This window comes from Hypanus sabinus, chromosome 3 (genome assembly GCF_030144855.1).
Source record: "Hypanus sabinus isolate sHypSab1 chromosome 3, sHypSab1.hap1, whole genome shotgun sequence".
Lineage (NCBI taxonomy): Eukaryota > Metazoa > Chordata > Chondrichthyes > Myliobatiformes > Dasyatidae > Hypanus > Hypanus sabinus.
Window position 1 is genome coordinate 1,912,161 of NC_082708.1, and position 17,029 is coordinate 1,929,189.

General features: G+C 49.7%; 1 protein-coding gene across 1 annotated transcript in view; it reads left to right on the plus strand.

Annotated features, from left to right (window-relative positions):
• The window catches only part of LOC132390686 (dynein heavy chain domain-containing protein 1-like), a 199,595-nt gene extending 182,767 nt beyond the window's left edge, over positions 1 to 16,828 (plus strand). The window contains exons 14-17 of the mRNA XM_059963243.1: positions 9,545 to 9,670; positions 14,326 to 14,602; positions 16,473 to 16,600; positions 16,763 to 16,828. Of these exons, the coding sequence (XP_059819226.1) occupies positions 9,545 to 9,670; positions 14,326 to 14,602; positions 16,473 to 16,600; positions 16,763 to 16,828 (597 nt within the window). The remainder of the gene's footprint in view (positions 1 to 9,544; positions 9,671 to 14,325; positions 14,603 to 16,472; positions 16,601 to 16,762) is intronic.
• Positions 16,829 to 17,029: the final 201 nt, after the last annotated feature.

Consider the following 17,029-nt stretch of genomic DNA (forward strand, 5'->3'; position numbering starts at 1 on the left):
CCATATTCTGACATCCCAAATCCCAAATCCCCTCCTCCAAATTCAGAGAAACACCGTAGTCTGATATCTCAAATCCTAAATCCCCAAACTCAGAGAAACACCGTACTCTGACATCCCAAATCCCAAAACCCCAAACTCAGAGAAAGACCGTACTCTGATATCTCAAATCCTAAATCCCCAAACTCAGAGAAACACCGTACTCTGACATCACAAATACCAAATCCCCTCTCTCCAAACTCAGAGAAACACCGTACACTGACATCCCAAATCCCAAATCCCCAAACTCAGAGAAACACCGTACTCTTGACACACCAAATCCCAAAACCCCAAACTCAGAGAAACACCGTACTCTGAAACCCCAAATCCCAAATCACCTCTCTTCAAACTCAGAGAAACAACGTACACTGACATCCCAAATCTCAAATCCCCACACCCCAACTCAGAGAAACACCATACTCTGATATCCCAAATCCCCAAACTCAGAGAAACACCGTACTCTGACATCCCAAATCCCTTCTCTTCAAGCTCAGAAAAACGACGTACTCTGACATCCCAAATCCCAAATCCCCTCTCTCCAAATTGAGAGAAACACCATTCTCTTCACATCCCAAATCCCCAAATTCAGAGAAACATCGTACTCTGATATCCCAAATCCCCAAACTCTGAGAAACACCATACTCTGAAATCCGAAATCCCAAATCCCCTCTCTCCAAACTCAGAGAAACACCGTACTCTGACATCACAAATCACAAATCCCAAATCCCCTCTCTCCAAACTCAGAGAAACACCGTACTCTGACATCACAAATCCCAAATCCCCTCACCCCAAACACAGAGAAACAACGTACTCTGACATCCCAGATCCCAAATCCCCTCACTCAAACGCAGAGGAACTCCATACTCTGACTTCCCAAATCCCCAAACTCGGAGAAACACCATACTCTGACATCACAAATCCCAAATCCCCTCACCCCAAACTCAGAGAAAGACCGTACTCTGATATCCCAAATCCCAATTCCCCAAACTCAGAGAAACACCATACTCTGACATCCCAAATCCCCAAACTCAGAGAAACACCGTACTCTGACATCCCAAATCCCCAAACTCAGAGAAACACAGTACTCTGATATCCCAAATCCCAAATCCCCTCCTCCAAACTCAAAGAAACACCGTATTCTGACATCCTAAATCCCAAATCCCCTCACTCCAAATTCAGAGAAACACCGTAGTCTGATATCTCAAATCCTAAATCCCCAAACTCAGAGAAACACCGTACTCTGACATCCCAAATCCCAAATCCCCAAACTCAGAGAAAGACCGTACTCTGATATCTCAAATCCTAAATCCCCAAACTCAGAGAAACACCGTACTCTGACATCCCAAATCCCAAATCCCCAAACTCAGAGAAAGACCGTAGTCTGATATCTCAAATCCTAAATCCCCAAACTCAGAGAAACACCGTACTCTGACATCCCAAATCCCAAATCCCCAAACTCAGAGAAAGACCGTACTCTGATATCTCAAATCCTAAATCCCCAAACTCAGAGAAAGACCGTACTCTGATATCTCAAATCCTAAATCCCCAAACTCAGAGAAACACCGTACTCTGACATCACAAATACCAAATCCCCTCTCTCCAAACTCAGAGAAACACTGTACACTGACATCCCAAATCCCAAATCCCCAAACTCAGAGAAACACCGTACTCTTGACACACCAAATCCCAAAACCCCAAACTCAGAGAAACACCGTACTCTGAAACCCCAAATCCCAAATCACCTCTCTTCAAACTCAGAGAAACAACGTACACTGACATCCCAAATCCCAAATCCCCTCTCTCCAAACACAGAGAAACACCGTACTCTGACATCATAGATCCCAAATCCCCTCACTCAAACGCAGAGGAACTCCATACTCTGACTTCCCAAATCCCCAAACTCGGAGAAACACCATACTCTGACATCACAAATCCCAAATCCCCTCACCCCAAACTCAGAGAAAGACCGTACTCTGATATCCGAAATCCCAATTCCCCAAACTCAGAGAAACACCATTCTCTGACATCCCAGATCCCAAATCCCCTCACTCAAACGCAGAGGAACTCCATACTCTGCCATCCCAAATCCCCACTCTCCAAATTCAGAGAAATACCGTACTCTGACATCCCAAATCCCTAATCCCCAAACTCAGAGAAACACCGTGCTCTGAAATCCCAAATCCCCTCACCCCAAACACAGAGAAACACCGTACGCTGACATCCCAGATCCCAAATCCCCTCACTCAAACGCAGAGGAACTCCATACTCTGACTTCCCAAATCCCCAAACTCGGAGAAACACCATACTCTGATATCCTAAATCCCAAATCCCCAAACTCAGAGAAACACAGTACTCTGATATCCCAAATCCCAAATCCCCTCCTCCAAACTCAAAGAAACACCGTATTCTGACATCCCAAATCCCAAATCCCCTCACTCCAAATTCAGAGAAACACCATAGACTGACATCCCAAATCCCAAATCCCCAAACTCAGAGAAAGACCGTACTCTGATATCCTAAATCCCAAATCCCCAAACTCAGAGAAACACCGTACTCTGATATCTCAAATCCTAAATCCCCAAACTCAGAGAAACACCGTACTCTGATATCTCAAATCCCAAATCCCCAAACTCAGAGAAACACCGTACTCTGACATCCCAAATCCCAAATCCCCTCCTCCAAACTCAGAGAAACAACGTACTCTGACATCCCAAATCCCAAATCCCCAAACTCAGAGAAACACCGTGCTCTGACATCCCAAATCCCAAATCCCCTCCTCCAAACTCAGAGAAACACCGTACTCTGATATCTCAAATCCCAAATCCCCAAACTCAGAGAAACACCGTACTCTGACATCCCAAATCCCAAATCCCCAAACTCAGAGAAACACCGTGCTCTGATATCTCAAATCCCAAATCCCCAAACTCAGAGAAACACCGTACTCTGACATCCCAAATCCCAAATCCCCAAACTCAGAGAAACACCGTACCCTGACATCACAAATCCCAAATCCCCAAACTCAGAGAAACACCGTACTCTGACATCCCAAATCCCAAATCCCCAAACTCAGAGAAACACCGTGCTCTGATATCTCAAATCCTAAATCCCCAAATGCAGAGAAACACCGTAGTCTGACATCCCAAATCCCAAATCCCCAAACTCAGAGAAACACCGTACTCTGATATCTCAAATCCTAAATCCCCAAACTCAGAGAAACACCGTACTCTGACATCACAAATACCAAATCCCCTCTCTCCAAACTCAGAGGAACACCGTACTCTGACATACCAAATCCCCTCTCTCCGAACTCAGAGAAACACTGTACTCTGACATTCCAAATCCCAAGTCCCCAGACTCAGAGAAACACCATACTCTGACATACCAAATCGCAAATCCACAAACTCAGAGAAACACAGTTCTCTGAAACGCCAAATCCCATATCCACTCCCTCCAAGCTCAGAGAAACAACGTACTCTGACATCCCAAATCCCCACTCTCCAAATTCAGTGAAATACCGTACTCTAACATCCCAAATCCCTAATCCCCAAACTCAGAGAAACACCGTGCTCTGAAATCCCAAATCCCCTCACCCCAAACACAGAGAAACACCGTACTCTGACATCCCAGATCCCAAATCCCCTCACTCAAACGCAGAGGAACTCCATACTCTGACTTCCCAAATCCCCAAACTCGGAGAAACACCATACTCTGACATCACAAATCCCAAATCCCCTCACCCCAAACTCAGAGAAAGACCGTACTCTGATATCCCAAATCCCAATTCCCCAAACTCAGAGAAACACCATACTCTGACATCCCAAATCCCCAAACTCAGAGAAACACCGTACTCTGACATCCCAAATCCCCAAACTCAGAGAAACACAGTACTCTGATATCCCAAATCCCAAATCCCCTCCTCCAAACTCAAAGAAACACCATATTCTGACATCCCAAATCCCAAATCCCCTCCTCCAAATTCAGAGAAACACCGTAGTCTGATATCTCAAATCCTAAATCCCCAAACTCAGAGAAACACCGTACTCTGACATCCCAAATCCCAAAACCCCAAACTCAGAGAAAGACCGTACTCTGATATCTCAAATCCTAAATCCCCAAACTCAGAGAAACACCGTACTCTGACATCACAAATACCAAATCCCCTCTCTCCAAACTCAGAGAAACACCGTACACTGACATCCCAAATCCCAAATCCCCAAACTCAGAGAAACACCGTACTCTTGACACACCAAATCCCAAAACCCCAAACTCAGAGAAACACCGTACTCTGAAACCCCAAATCCCAAATCACCTCTCTTCAAACTCAGAGAAACAACGTACACTGACATCCCAAATCTCAAATCCCCACACCCCAACTCAGAGAAACACCATACTCTGATATCCCAAATCCCCAAACTCAGAGAAACACCGTACTCTGACATCCCAAATCCCTTCTCTTCAAGCTCAGAAAAACGACGTACTCTGACATCCCAAATCCCAAATCCCCTCTCTCCAAATTGAGAGAAACACCATTCTCTTCACATCCCAAATCCCCAAATTCAGAGAAACATCGTACTCTGATATCCCAAATCCCCAAACTCTGAGAAACACCATACTCTGAAATCCGAAATCCCAAATCCCCTCTCTCCAAACTCAGAGAAACACCGTACTCTGACATCACAAATCACAAATCCCAAATCCCCTCTCTCCAAACTCAGAGAAACACCGTACTCTGACATCACAAATCCCAAATCCCCTCACCCCAAACACAGAGAAACAACGTACTCTGACATCCCAGATCCCAAATCCCCTCACTCAAACGCAGAGGAACTCCATACTCTGACTTCCCAAATCCCCAAACTCGGAGAAACACCATACTCTGACATCACAAATCCCAAATCCCCTCACCCCAAACTCAGAGAAAGACCGTACTCTGATATCCCAAATCCCAATTCCCCAAACTCAGAGAAACACCATACTCTGACATCCCAAATCCCCAAACTCAGAGAAACACCGTACTCTGACATCCCAAATCCCCAAACTCAGAGAAACACAGTACTCTGATATCCCAAATCCCAAATCCCCTCCTCCAAACTCAAAGAAACACCGTATTCTGACATCCTAAATCCCAAATCCCCTCACTCCAAATTCAGAGAAACACCGTAGTCTGATATCTCAAATCCTAAATCCCCAAACTCAGAGAAACACCGTACTCTGACATCCCAAATCCCAAATCCCCAAACTCAGAGAAAGACCGTACTCTGATATCTCAAATCCTAAATCCCCAAACTCAGAGAAACACCGTACTCTGACATCCCAAATCCCAAATCCCCAAACTCAGAGAAAGACCGTAGTCTGATATCTCAAATCCTAAATCCCCAAACTCAGAGAAACACCGTACTCTGACATCCCAAATCCCAAATCCCCAAACTCAGAGAAAGACCGTACTCTGATATCTCAAATCCTAAATCCCCAAACTCAGAGAAAGACCGTACTCTGATATCTCAAATCCTAAATCCCCAAACTCAGAGAAACACCGTACTCTGACATCACAAATACCAAATCCCCTCTCTCCAAACTCAGAGAAACACTGTACACTGACATCCCAAATCCCAAATCCCCAAACTCAGAGAAACACCGTACTCTTGACACACCAAATCCCAAAACCCCAAACTCAGAGAAACACCGTACTCTGAAACCCCAAATCCCAAATCACCTCTCTTCAAACTCAGAGAAACAACGTACACTGACATCCCAAATCCCAAATCCCCTCTCTCCAAATTGAGAGAAACACCATTCTCTTCACATCCCAAATCCCCAAATTCAGAGAAACATCGTACTCTGATATCCCAAATCCCCAAACTCTGAGAAACACCATACTCTGAAATCCGAAATCCCAAATCCCCTCTCTCCAAACTCAGAGAAACACCGTACTCTGAAACCCCAAATCCCAAATCACCTCTCTTCAAACTCAGAGAAACAACGTACACTGACATCCCAAATCCCAAATCCCCTCTCTCCAAATTGAGAGAAACACCATTCTCTTCACATCCCAAATCCCCAAATTCAGAGAAACATCGTACTCTGATATCCCAAATCCCCAAACTCTGAGAAACACCATACTCTGAAATCCGAAATCCCAAATCCCCTCTCTCCAAACTCAGAGAAACACCGTACTCTGACATCACAAATCCCAAATCCCCACACCCCAAACTCAGAGAAACACCGTACTCTGATATCCCAAATCCCCAAACTCAGAGAAACACCATACTCTGACATCCCAAATCCCTTCTCTCCAAGCTCAGAAAATCGACATATTCTGACATCCCAAATCCCAAATCCCAAATCCCACCCCAAAACCCTGGAACCATAAACTCTAAATCCCTTCACTCCCAAACCCTGGAATCATAAATCCTAAATCCTTCACCCCAAAACGCTGGAACCATAAACCCTAAATCTGTTCAATCCAAAACCCTGGAATCCATAAACCCTAAATCCATTCACCCCAAAACACTGGAATCATAAACCCTAAATCCCTTCACCCCAAACCCTGGAATCATAAACCCTAAATCCCTAAAACCCATAACCCTGGAACCCATAAACCCTAAATCCCTGCACCCCAAAACACTGAAACCATAAACCCTAAATCCCTTCACCCCAAACCCTGGAATCATAAACCCTAAATCCCTAAAACCCATAACCCTGGAACCCATAAACCCTAAATCCCTTCACCCCAAAACCCTGGAATCCATAAACCCTAAATCCATTCACCCCAAAACACTGGAATCATAAACCCTAAATCCCTTCACCCCAAAACACTGAAACCATAAACCCTAAATCCCTTCACCCCAAAACCCTGGAATCCATAAACCCTAAATCCATTCACCCCAAAACACTGGAATCATAAACCCTAAATCCCTAAAACCCATAACCCTGGAACCCATAAACCCTAAATCCCTTCACCCCAAAACCCTGGAACCATAAACCCTAAATCCCTTCACTCCAAAACACTGGAACCATAAACCCTAAATCCCTTCACTCCAAAACACTGGAACCATAAACCCTAAATCCCTTCACTCCAAAACACTGGAATCATAAATCCTAAATCCCTAAAACCCATAACCCTGGAACCATAAACCCTAAATCCCTTCACCCCAAAACCCTGGAACCATAAACCCTAAATCCATTCACCCCAAAACACTGGAATCATAAACCCTAAATCCCTTCACTCCAAAACACTGGAATCATAAATCCTAAATCCCTAAAACCCATAACCCTGGAACCATAAACCCTAAATCCCTTCACCCCAAAACCCTGGAACCATAAACCCTAAATCCATTCACCCCAAAACACTGGAATCATAAACCCTAAATCCCTTCACCCCAAAACCCTGGAATCATAAACCCTAAATCCCTTCAACCCAAAACCCTGGAACCCATAAACCCTAAATCCCTTCACCCCAAAACACTGAAACCATAAACCCTAAATCCCTTCACCTCCAAACCCTGGAATCATAAACCCTAAATCCCTTCACCCCATAACCCTGGAACCCATAAACCCTAAATCCCTGCACCCCCAAACCCTGGAACCCATAAACCCTAAATCCATTCACCCCAAAACCCTGGAACCCATAAACCATAAATCCCTTCACCCCAACACCCTCAGTCCCTTCACCCCAAAATCCTAAATCCACCCCAAACCCTGAAACCCTAAACCCTAAATCCCTTTACCCCAAAACCCCTGGAACCCCTGAACCCTAAACCTTTTCACCCCATAATTCAGAAACCCCAAAATCCATCCCCCCAATAATCTCAGAAATTAGTAAACCAGAATCCCCAAAATCCCTCATTCTGACTCTCCAAACCCCCAAAACGATCTCTTTGAAACACCAGAACCACTCACCTCAAAACCTCTGAGCCAGAAATCTTGAAATTCCCCTCACTCTGACATCCTAGAACCCAGAAATCCCAAAACCCTCACCCCAAAACACCCCTCTCAGTCTGACACACTAAAACCCCTCACCACTAACTTCTGAAACCCTCTTCTCTCCGGCACCTCAAACCCCTCCCTCTGAAACCCCAAAGTCCCTCACCATCAAAATCCCTCCTCCTAAAATCCCAAAATTCTCCCTCATTCTGAAATCCAAGACCCCTCACCACAGAAGCCATCACCCAAAATCCTGGAACCCAGAAACCTCAAAGCTCTTCACCCCAAACCAAATTCCCCAAAAAAATCCCTCCTTCTGACACCCCAAAACCCAGAATCCCCAAATCCTTCATTCAAAAGACCCTCAGTCTGAAACTCAAAACCTTTGACCCAGAAACTACAAAATCCCAGAACCCAGAAAACTCCAAATCCTTCACCCAGAACTCCCTCACTACAACACCTCAAAACTCCTAATTCTGAAACTCTGAAACCCCAAATCCTTTCACTCAAAATCCCCTCAGACTGAAACCCAAAACCTCTAACCCCAAACTCAGAAGCACAGAAATCCCAAAATTCTAGAACACAGAAACCTCCAAACTCTTCACCTGGAATGATTGAAACCCCATCATTCTTAAACACTGTAACCCTGGAACCCCAAAACCCCTCACCCTCAAGATCCCTCATCCCAAAATCATGAATCCATCCACAATGTGGAGCCTCAAATCCCCTCACTCTGAAATCCCAGAATGCAGAAGCCCAGTCACCCCAAAACCTTTCACCCACACCCTAGAAGCCAAGAAACCCCAAAATCTTCACCACGAAACCCCAGAACCTAGAAGCCCAAAAAACCCAAATCCCCTCCTAATCACCTAAAAATTCTGGAAGCCAGAAGCCTCCATACCCTTCACCCTTGTCACCTGAAACACCCCTCACTCTGACACCACAAAATCCCTCTTCACAAAACCCTGAATCTAGAAATCCAGAAACCCCAAAACCCTTCACCATGAAATCCTTCATCTCTCAAACTCTTCGCTGTCTCATCCCGAAACCCCTCACCTCTTCACCCCTTACCCTCAAGACATCTCATTCCTCAAACTCTCTACACCCTCACCCACACTCTCTCACCTTGAAACTCCTCATCTCCTTCACCTCAACACTAAAACCCCCTCATACCTCAAATTCTTCACCCCATCACCATGAAAAATCTGACCTTCTTTACCTTGCAACACTAACCCCTCCCATTATCCCTCAAACTCTTCACCCCTTAACCCACACCCTCTCATCTCCTTTGTCTCAAAGCTCTAAACCTCCCCCCCCCCCATTCCTCAAACTCCTCACCCTGTCACTCCGACACTCCATGTCATCTGTGAGTCTACGTACTAACGCTACTTTGTTCTGTACAGTTTTCCTCCCCGGGTGGGAAATCAGGAGCTAGAAGGTGTAGGTTTAAAAGGGGAGACTCTACAGGAAGCTGAGGGGTAACTCTTTCACCCAGAGTGTGGAGGGTGATGGAACAAGCTGCCAGAGGAATTGGTTGGGGTAGCTGTCTGACTTCATCTCCACTGGACTCTCTGTGATTTCCCAGTTGGATAACTACAACAGGACCACCCCGGATTACCGGCGACAGTTGGATTATGCATTGGCTCTGGTCCGGATTGTCCGTGTTGACTTCCAGCATCACACCTTATACCTGGACAAAGAGGAGGACCAGGTACAAACGGAGGAGGGGTGCTGTATTTTCTTCTCTCACTGTCTGTTGCCCTTCCCCTGAGTCTCTCCATACCTCATCCCATCCCTCTTCCCTTTCCGTGGCCTCTCCTTACCTCTGCCCTATTCCTCAACCCATCCTCTGAGCCTCCCCTTGCCTCAGCCCTGTCTTTCCACCCTTCCCCTCAGTTTCTCATTACCTTAGCCCTGTCCTTCTGTTCTTCCCCATCCTTCCCTTTTCCTGAGCCTCTCCTTACCTCTGCCCTTCCCCTGCATCTCTCCTTATCTCTGCCCTTCCCCTGCGTCTCTCCTTATCTCTGCCCTTCCCTTGCATCTCTCCTTATCTCTGCCCTTCCCTTGCATCTCTCCTTATCTCTGCCCTTCCCCTGCATCTCTCCTTACCTCTGCCCTTTTCCTGAGCCTCTCCTTATCTCTGCCCTTCCCCTGCATCTCTCCTTATCTCTGCCCTTCCCCTGCATCTCTCCTTATCTCGGCCCTTCCCTTGCATCTCTCCTTACCTCTGCCCTGTACCTCTCGAAGCTGTTGCAGGTGCACAGAGATAGAGGGTACAACATGGGTCCTGGCTTAAGCAGAGACTTCCCTGAGCCTGGTGTTCTAGGGAACAGGAGAGAGCTCTCCCTTCTCCCAAGGCCATGAAGGATGGGACCCCTCCCAGTGGGGCCAGAGTGCTTTACTGAAATCCTAAACTTGAGGCAGATGTACCTTTGTGGGATCAGCTGAAAGAAATGGAGTAAAAGATTCTCATCTCCCCTTATCCCACTATTGGAATCAGATTCTGTGGCTGAAGAGCCCTGGTCACAGGTGAAGTTCCCCGTCACTGGGCGTGAGCATCGGATTGAAACTTAGGCCCATGTTGCAGAAATAGTCTCATTACCTGGTTCCCCCAGTGTTCTACTCCCTGCTGTGGTCTCCAGTGAACTCAGCCAGTTCCATCATGGACACTAGCCTTCCCAGCATCGAGGAGATCTTCAATAGACGATGCCTCAAGATGATGGGGTCCATCACTTGGACCCCATCACCCAGGACCCCATGACCCAGGGCCCCATCACCCAGGACCCCATCACTCAGGACACCATCACTCAGGACCCCATCACTTGGACCCTATGACCCAGGACTCTATCACTCAGGACCCCATCACTCAGGGCCCCATCACCCAGGACCCCATCACTCAGGACCCCATCACCCAGGACCCCATCACCCAGGACCCCATCACTTGGACCCCATCACTCAGGACCCCATCACCCAGGACCCCATCAGCCAGGACCCCATCACTCAGGGCCCCATCACTCAGGACCCCATCACCCAGGACCCCATCACTCAGGACCCCATCACTCAGGGCCCCATCACTCAGGGCCCCATCACTCAGGACCCCATCACTTGGACCCTATCACTCAGGACCCCATCACTCAGGGCCCCATCACCCAGGACCCCATCACTCAGGGCCCCATCACCCAGGACCCCATCACCCAGGACCCCATCACTCAGGGCCCCATCACCCAGGACCCCATCACTCAGGACCCCATCACTCAGGACCCCATCACCCAGGACCCCATCACTCAGGGCCCCATCACTCAGGGCCCCATCACTCAGGACCCATCACCCAGGACCCCATCACTCAGGACCCCATCACCCAGGACCCCATCACTCAGGGCCCCATCACTCAGGGCCCCATCACTCAGGACCCCATCACCCAGGACCCCATCAGCCAGGGCCCCATCACTCAGGGCCCCATCACTCAGGACCCCATCACTCAGGACCCCATCACCCAGGACCCCATCACTCAGGGCCCCATCACCCAGGGCCCCATCACCCAGGGCCCCATCACCCAGGGTCCCTTCACTCAGGACCCCATCACTCAGGACCCCATCACTCAGGACCCCATCACTCAGGACCCCATCACCCAGGACCCCATCACTCAGGACCCCATCACCCAGGGCCCCATCACTCAGGACCCCATCACTTGGACCCCATCACTCAGGACCCCATCACCCAGGGCCCCATCACTCAGGACCCCATCACTTGGACCCCATCACTCAGGACCCCATCACCCAGGGCCCCATCACTCAGGACCCCGTCACTTGGACCCTATCACTCAGGGCCCCATCACCCAGGACCCCATCACCCAGGGCCCCATCACTCAGGACCCCATCACCCAGGGCCCCATCACTCAGGACCCCATCACTTGGACCCTATCACTCAGGGCCCCATCACCCAGGGCCCCATCACCCAGGACCCCATCACCCAGGGCCCCATCACTCAGGACCCCATCACCCAGGACCCCATCACTCAGGACCCCATCACCCAGGGCCCCATCACTCAGGACCCCATCACTCAGGACCCCATCACCCAGGACCCCATCACTCAGGACCCTATCACTCAGGACCCCATCACCCAGGACCCCATCACTCAGGACCCCATCACTCAGGACCCCATCACCCAGGACCCCATCACTCAGGACCCCATCACTCAGGACCCTATCACTCAGGGCCCCATCACTCAGGACCCTATCACTCAGGACCCCATCACCCAGGACCCCATCACTCAGGACCCCATCACTCAGGACCCCATCACTCAGGACCCCATCACCCAGGACCCCATCACTCAGGACCCCATCACTTGGACCCTATCACTCAGGGCCCCATCACCCAGGACCCCATCACCCAGGGCCCCATCACTCAGGACCCCATCACCCAGGGCCCCATCACTCAGGACCCCATCACTTGGACCCTATCACTCAGGGCCCCATCACCCAGGGCCCCATCACCCAGGGCCCCATCACCCAGGACCCCATCACCCAGGGCCCCATCACTCAGGACCCCATCACCCAGGACCCCATCACTCAGGACCCCATCACCCAGGGCCCCATCACTCAGGACCCCATCACTCAGGACCCCATCACCCAGGACCCCATCACTCAGGACCCTATCACTCAGGACCCCATCACCCAGGACCCCATCACTCAGGACCCCATCACTCAGGACCCCATCACCCAGGACCCCATCACTCAGGACCCTATCACTCAGGGCCCCATCACTCAGGACCCTATCACTCAGGACCCCATCACCCAGGACCCTATCACTCAGGACCCCATCACTCAGGACCCTATCACTCAGGACCCCATCACTCAGGACCCCATCACTCAGGACCCCATCACTCAGGACCCTATCACTCAGGACCCCATCACTCAGGACCCCATCACCCAGGACCCTATCACTCAGGACCCCATCACTCAGGACCCTATCACTCAGGACCCCATCACTCAGGACCCCATCACCCAGGACCCCATCACTCAGGACCCCATCACCCAGGACCCTATCACTCAGGACCCCATCACTCAGGACCCCATCACTCAGGACCCCATCACCCAGGACCCTATCACTCAGGACCCCATCACTCAGGACCCTATCACTCAGGACCCCATCACTCAGGACCCCATCACTCAGGACCCCATCACTCAGGACCCTATCACTCAGGACCCCATCACTCAGGACCCCATCACTCAGGACCCCATCACCCAGGACCCCATCACTCAGGACCCTATCACTCAGGGCCCCATCACTCAGGACCCTATCACTCAGGACCCCATCACCCAGGACCCTATCACTCAGGACCCCATCACTCAGGACCCTATCACTCAGGACCCCATCACTCAGGACCCCATCACTCAGGACCCCATCACTCAGGACCCTATCACTCAGGACCCCATCACTCAGGACCCCATCACCCAGGACCCTATCACTCAGGACCCCATCACTCAGGACCCTATCACTCAGGACCCCATCACTCAGGACCCCATCACCCAGGACCCCATCACTCAGGACCCCATCACCCAGGACCCTATCACTCAGGACCCCATCACTCAGGACCCCATCACTCAGGACCCCATCACCCAGGACCCTATCACTCAGGACCCCATCACTCAGGACCCTATCACTCAGGACCCCATCACTCAGGACCCCATCACTCAGGACCCCATCACTCAGGACCCCATCACTCAGGACCCTATCACTCAGGACCCCATCACTCAGGACCCTATCACTCAGGACCCTATCACTCAGGACCCCATCACTCAGGACCCTATCACTCAGGACCCCATCACTCAGGACCCCATCACCCAGGACCCTATCACTCAGGACCCCATCACTCAGGACCCCATCACTCAGGACCCCATCACTCAGGACCCCATCACTCAGGACCCCATCACTCAGGACCCCATCACCCAGGACCCCATCACTTAGGACATGTCCTCTTCTCTTCACTACCATCAACAAGAAGGAGGTACAGGAGCCTGAAGAAACACACTCAGTGTTTTAGGATCAGCTTCTTCCCCAGCTTTTCACTCTTTAGGAAGGGAGAGTCTCTCTTCAGGACCCCCTTCCTGGTCAGTTTAAATATAAATGAATATTGAAATTTATTTCTAGAGTAAATAAAATATGCAGAAATATAGGTATATGTATGTATGTGTATATAAATAAATTTTTATTATAATTTATAGATTTTAAATTATGTATTACAATGTGCTGCTGCCACACAATAAAAGAAAATTTTCACTATTTGCCAATGATTTTAAGTCTGATTCAGATTGTGTGCTGACCCCCCCTGCTCTGGAGCCAGTGTTCAACTCCTACTCTCTGACAGGTGGAGTACCTGTGGAACACCTTCCTCCAGGTGTGTAAAGAGGCATCAGAGTTGGTCAGGGGTCGGCGTGACAGTGCCCTTGAGAATGTGGAGCAGAGACACCAACTCCTCACTGCACAGGCACAGTCCATAAACTGCGCTGTCAATGCGGCCTCATTCCGTGACCCCTGCCAGAATCCGGCAGCCACACTGCGACAGCTGGAGGAAATGCAGTGGCAGCTGCATTCACTGGCTCAGGATCTGCAGCAGCTGAGCAACACACAGAACGCAATCACAGGTAACAGATAGCAACATCTGGGAATGGAGTTGTACAGATGGCAAAGTCTAGGGTTGTAAAGATCACACACACCACTATCTTGCAGCATGGAGGTCACTAATGCTAGTGCCTGGGACTGCGGGTGATCACAGACGCCAGTGTCTGGGACTGCGGGTGTTCACAGACGCCAGTATCTGGGACTGCGGGTGATCACAGACGCCAGTATCTGGGACTGCGGGTGATCACAGACGCCAGTGTCTGGGGACTGCGGGTGATCACAGGCGCCAGTGTCTGGGACTGCGGGTGTTCACAGACGCCAGTATCTGGGACTGCGGGTGATCACAGACGCCAGTGTCTGGGACTGCGGGTGATCACAGGCGCCAGTGTCTGGGACTGCGGGTGTTCACAGGTGCCAGTGTCTGGGACTGCGGGTGTTCACAGGTGCCAGTGTCTGGGACTGCGGGTGTTCACAGGCGCCAGTGTCTGGGACTGCGGGTGTTCACAGGCGCCAGTGTCTGGGACTGCGGGTGTTCACAGGCGCCAGTGTCTGGGACTGCGGGTGTTCACAGACGCCAGTGTCTGGGACTGCGGGTATTCACAGACGCCAGAATCTTGGTACCATTCATTTCACTATATCTGTACATCAAGGTAGAACAAGGTAAAACAATAACAGAATGCAGAATAACGTGTTCCAGTTACAGTGGAACTGCAGTGCAGATAAACAAGATGTCAGGTCATAACGAGGTAGATTGTGAGGACAAGAATTCATGTTATCATTACCAGGGAACCATTTAATAGTCTGATAACAGTGGGACTGATGCTGTCCTTGAGCCTGGGGGTACGTGATTTCAGGCTTTTGTATCTTTTGTCCGATGGGAGGGGGGAGTCGAGAGAATGTCCGGGGTGGGTGAGAGCTTTGAATTTGCTGACTGTTCCACTGAGGCAGTGAGAAGTGTAGACAGTCCATGGAGGGGAGGCTGGTTCCCGTGATGAGCTGAGTTCACTGCAGTTTGCAGACACAGACAGAGCAGTTGCCACACCATGCCATGATACATCCATACAGAAGGCTTTCTGTGGTGCATCAATTAAAAATGGTAAATGTTGATGGAACATACAAAATATTTTTTGCCTCCTTCAGAAGTAGAAGCATTGGTGAGCTTGCTTGTCTGTGCAGTCTATATGTTTGGACTATGACAGCCTGTTGGTGATGTTCACACCCTGGAACTTGGTCAAACCCAACACCATTGATGAAGATGGGAGCGTATGCAGCCACATCCACCAAAATGAGGGAGAAATTGCTGTCATGACAACACATCACTGGGCTCTCTCTCCTTCCTGTACTCCAACTCATCGTTACTGTGGTAAACCATGTATACCTGTCTGGACACACCCCTCTGCTGACTGCTCCCACAGACCCCTGTATAAAGGCATTTGGAGGCACTGCTCCCCCCTCAGTCTCCGAGATGCTGTGCTCCATTTTGCTGCTAATAAAAGCCTATCGTTCGCCGCCCGTCTCCGAGAGTTATTGATGGTGCATCAGTTACCTGAGATATGGCCCACTATGGTGGAATCATCTGCAAATGTAGATGAAGATAGAGCAGAATTTGGCCACACAGTCTTGAGAGTACAGCAAATAGAGCAGGGGGTTGAGGACAGAGCCTTCTGAGGCAAAAGTGTTGAGGACAATCGTAGTGAAGGTGTTGATGCCTGTCCATGTTTATTGTGGTCTCCTTGTCAGAAAGTCAAGGACCCAGTTGCAGATAGAGATGTCTGGAGTTTGGTGAAGAGTTTGCTTAGAATTACAGTATTGAAGCTGGAACTGTATCAATAACAAATCATCTGATGCAATCACAAATAAACATCATCTAACATAAATGCGTTTAATCTGCAGGTCAGCCCCTCGATCTTTCCTTTGTGACAAAGGCAGAAATAAATGTCAACACCAGGAGGGAGTTGTGGGAACTCTTCTACACAGCCTCACAGGAAGTGAAAGACTGGAGGAAGATGTTGCTGTCCCAGGTAAATCATGGGATGGATTTAGGGGAGACATGGCAAAGTTACTAACTCTAGCAAAACATGTAATGGATTCACAGGAGACGCAAGCACAGTTACTGTCCTGGGTCCTGAAGATGGAGTGAGCATCTCCTAGAACTGATCACATGACATTCATGTGTCTAATAGCCTGCAAATCAGCTCAGTCTTATCTGCCTCAATCGCCACCCCCAGGCCGTGTTCCAGAGACCCTAACCCCCAGACAGTGTGTACCAGAGACCCCCCCTCCAGGCAGTGTTCCAGAGACCCACCCCCCCAGGCAGTGTGTACCAGAGACCCACCCCCCCAGGCTGTGTGTACCAGAGAACCACCCCCACAGGCAGTGTGTACCAGAGACCCACACCCCCACAGATAGTGTGTACCAGAGAACCACCCCTCCAGGCAGTGTGTACCTGA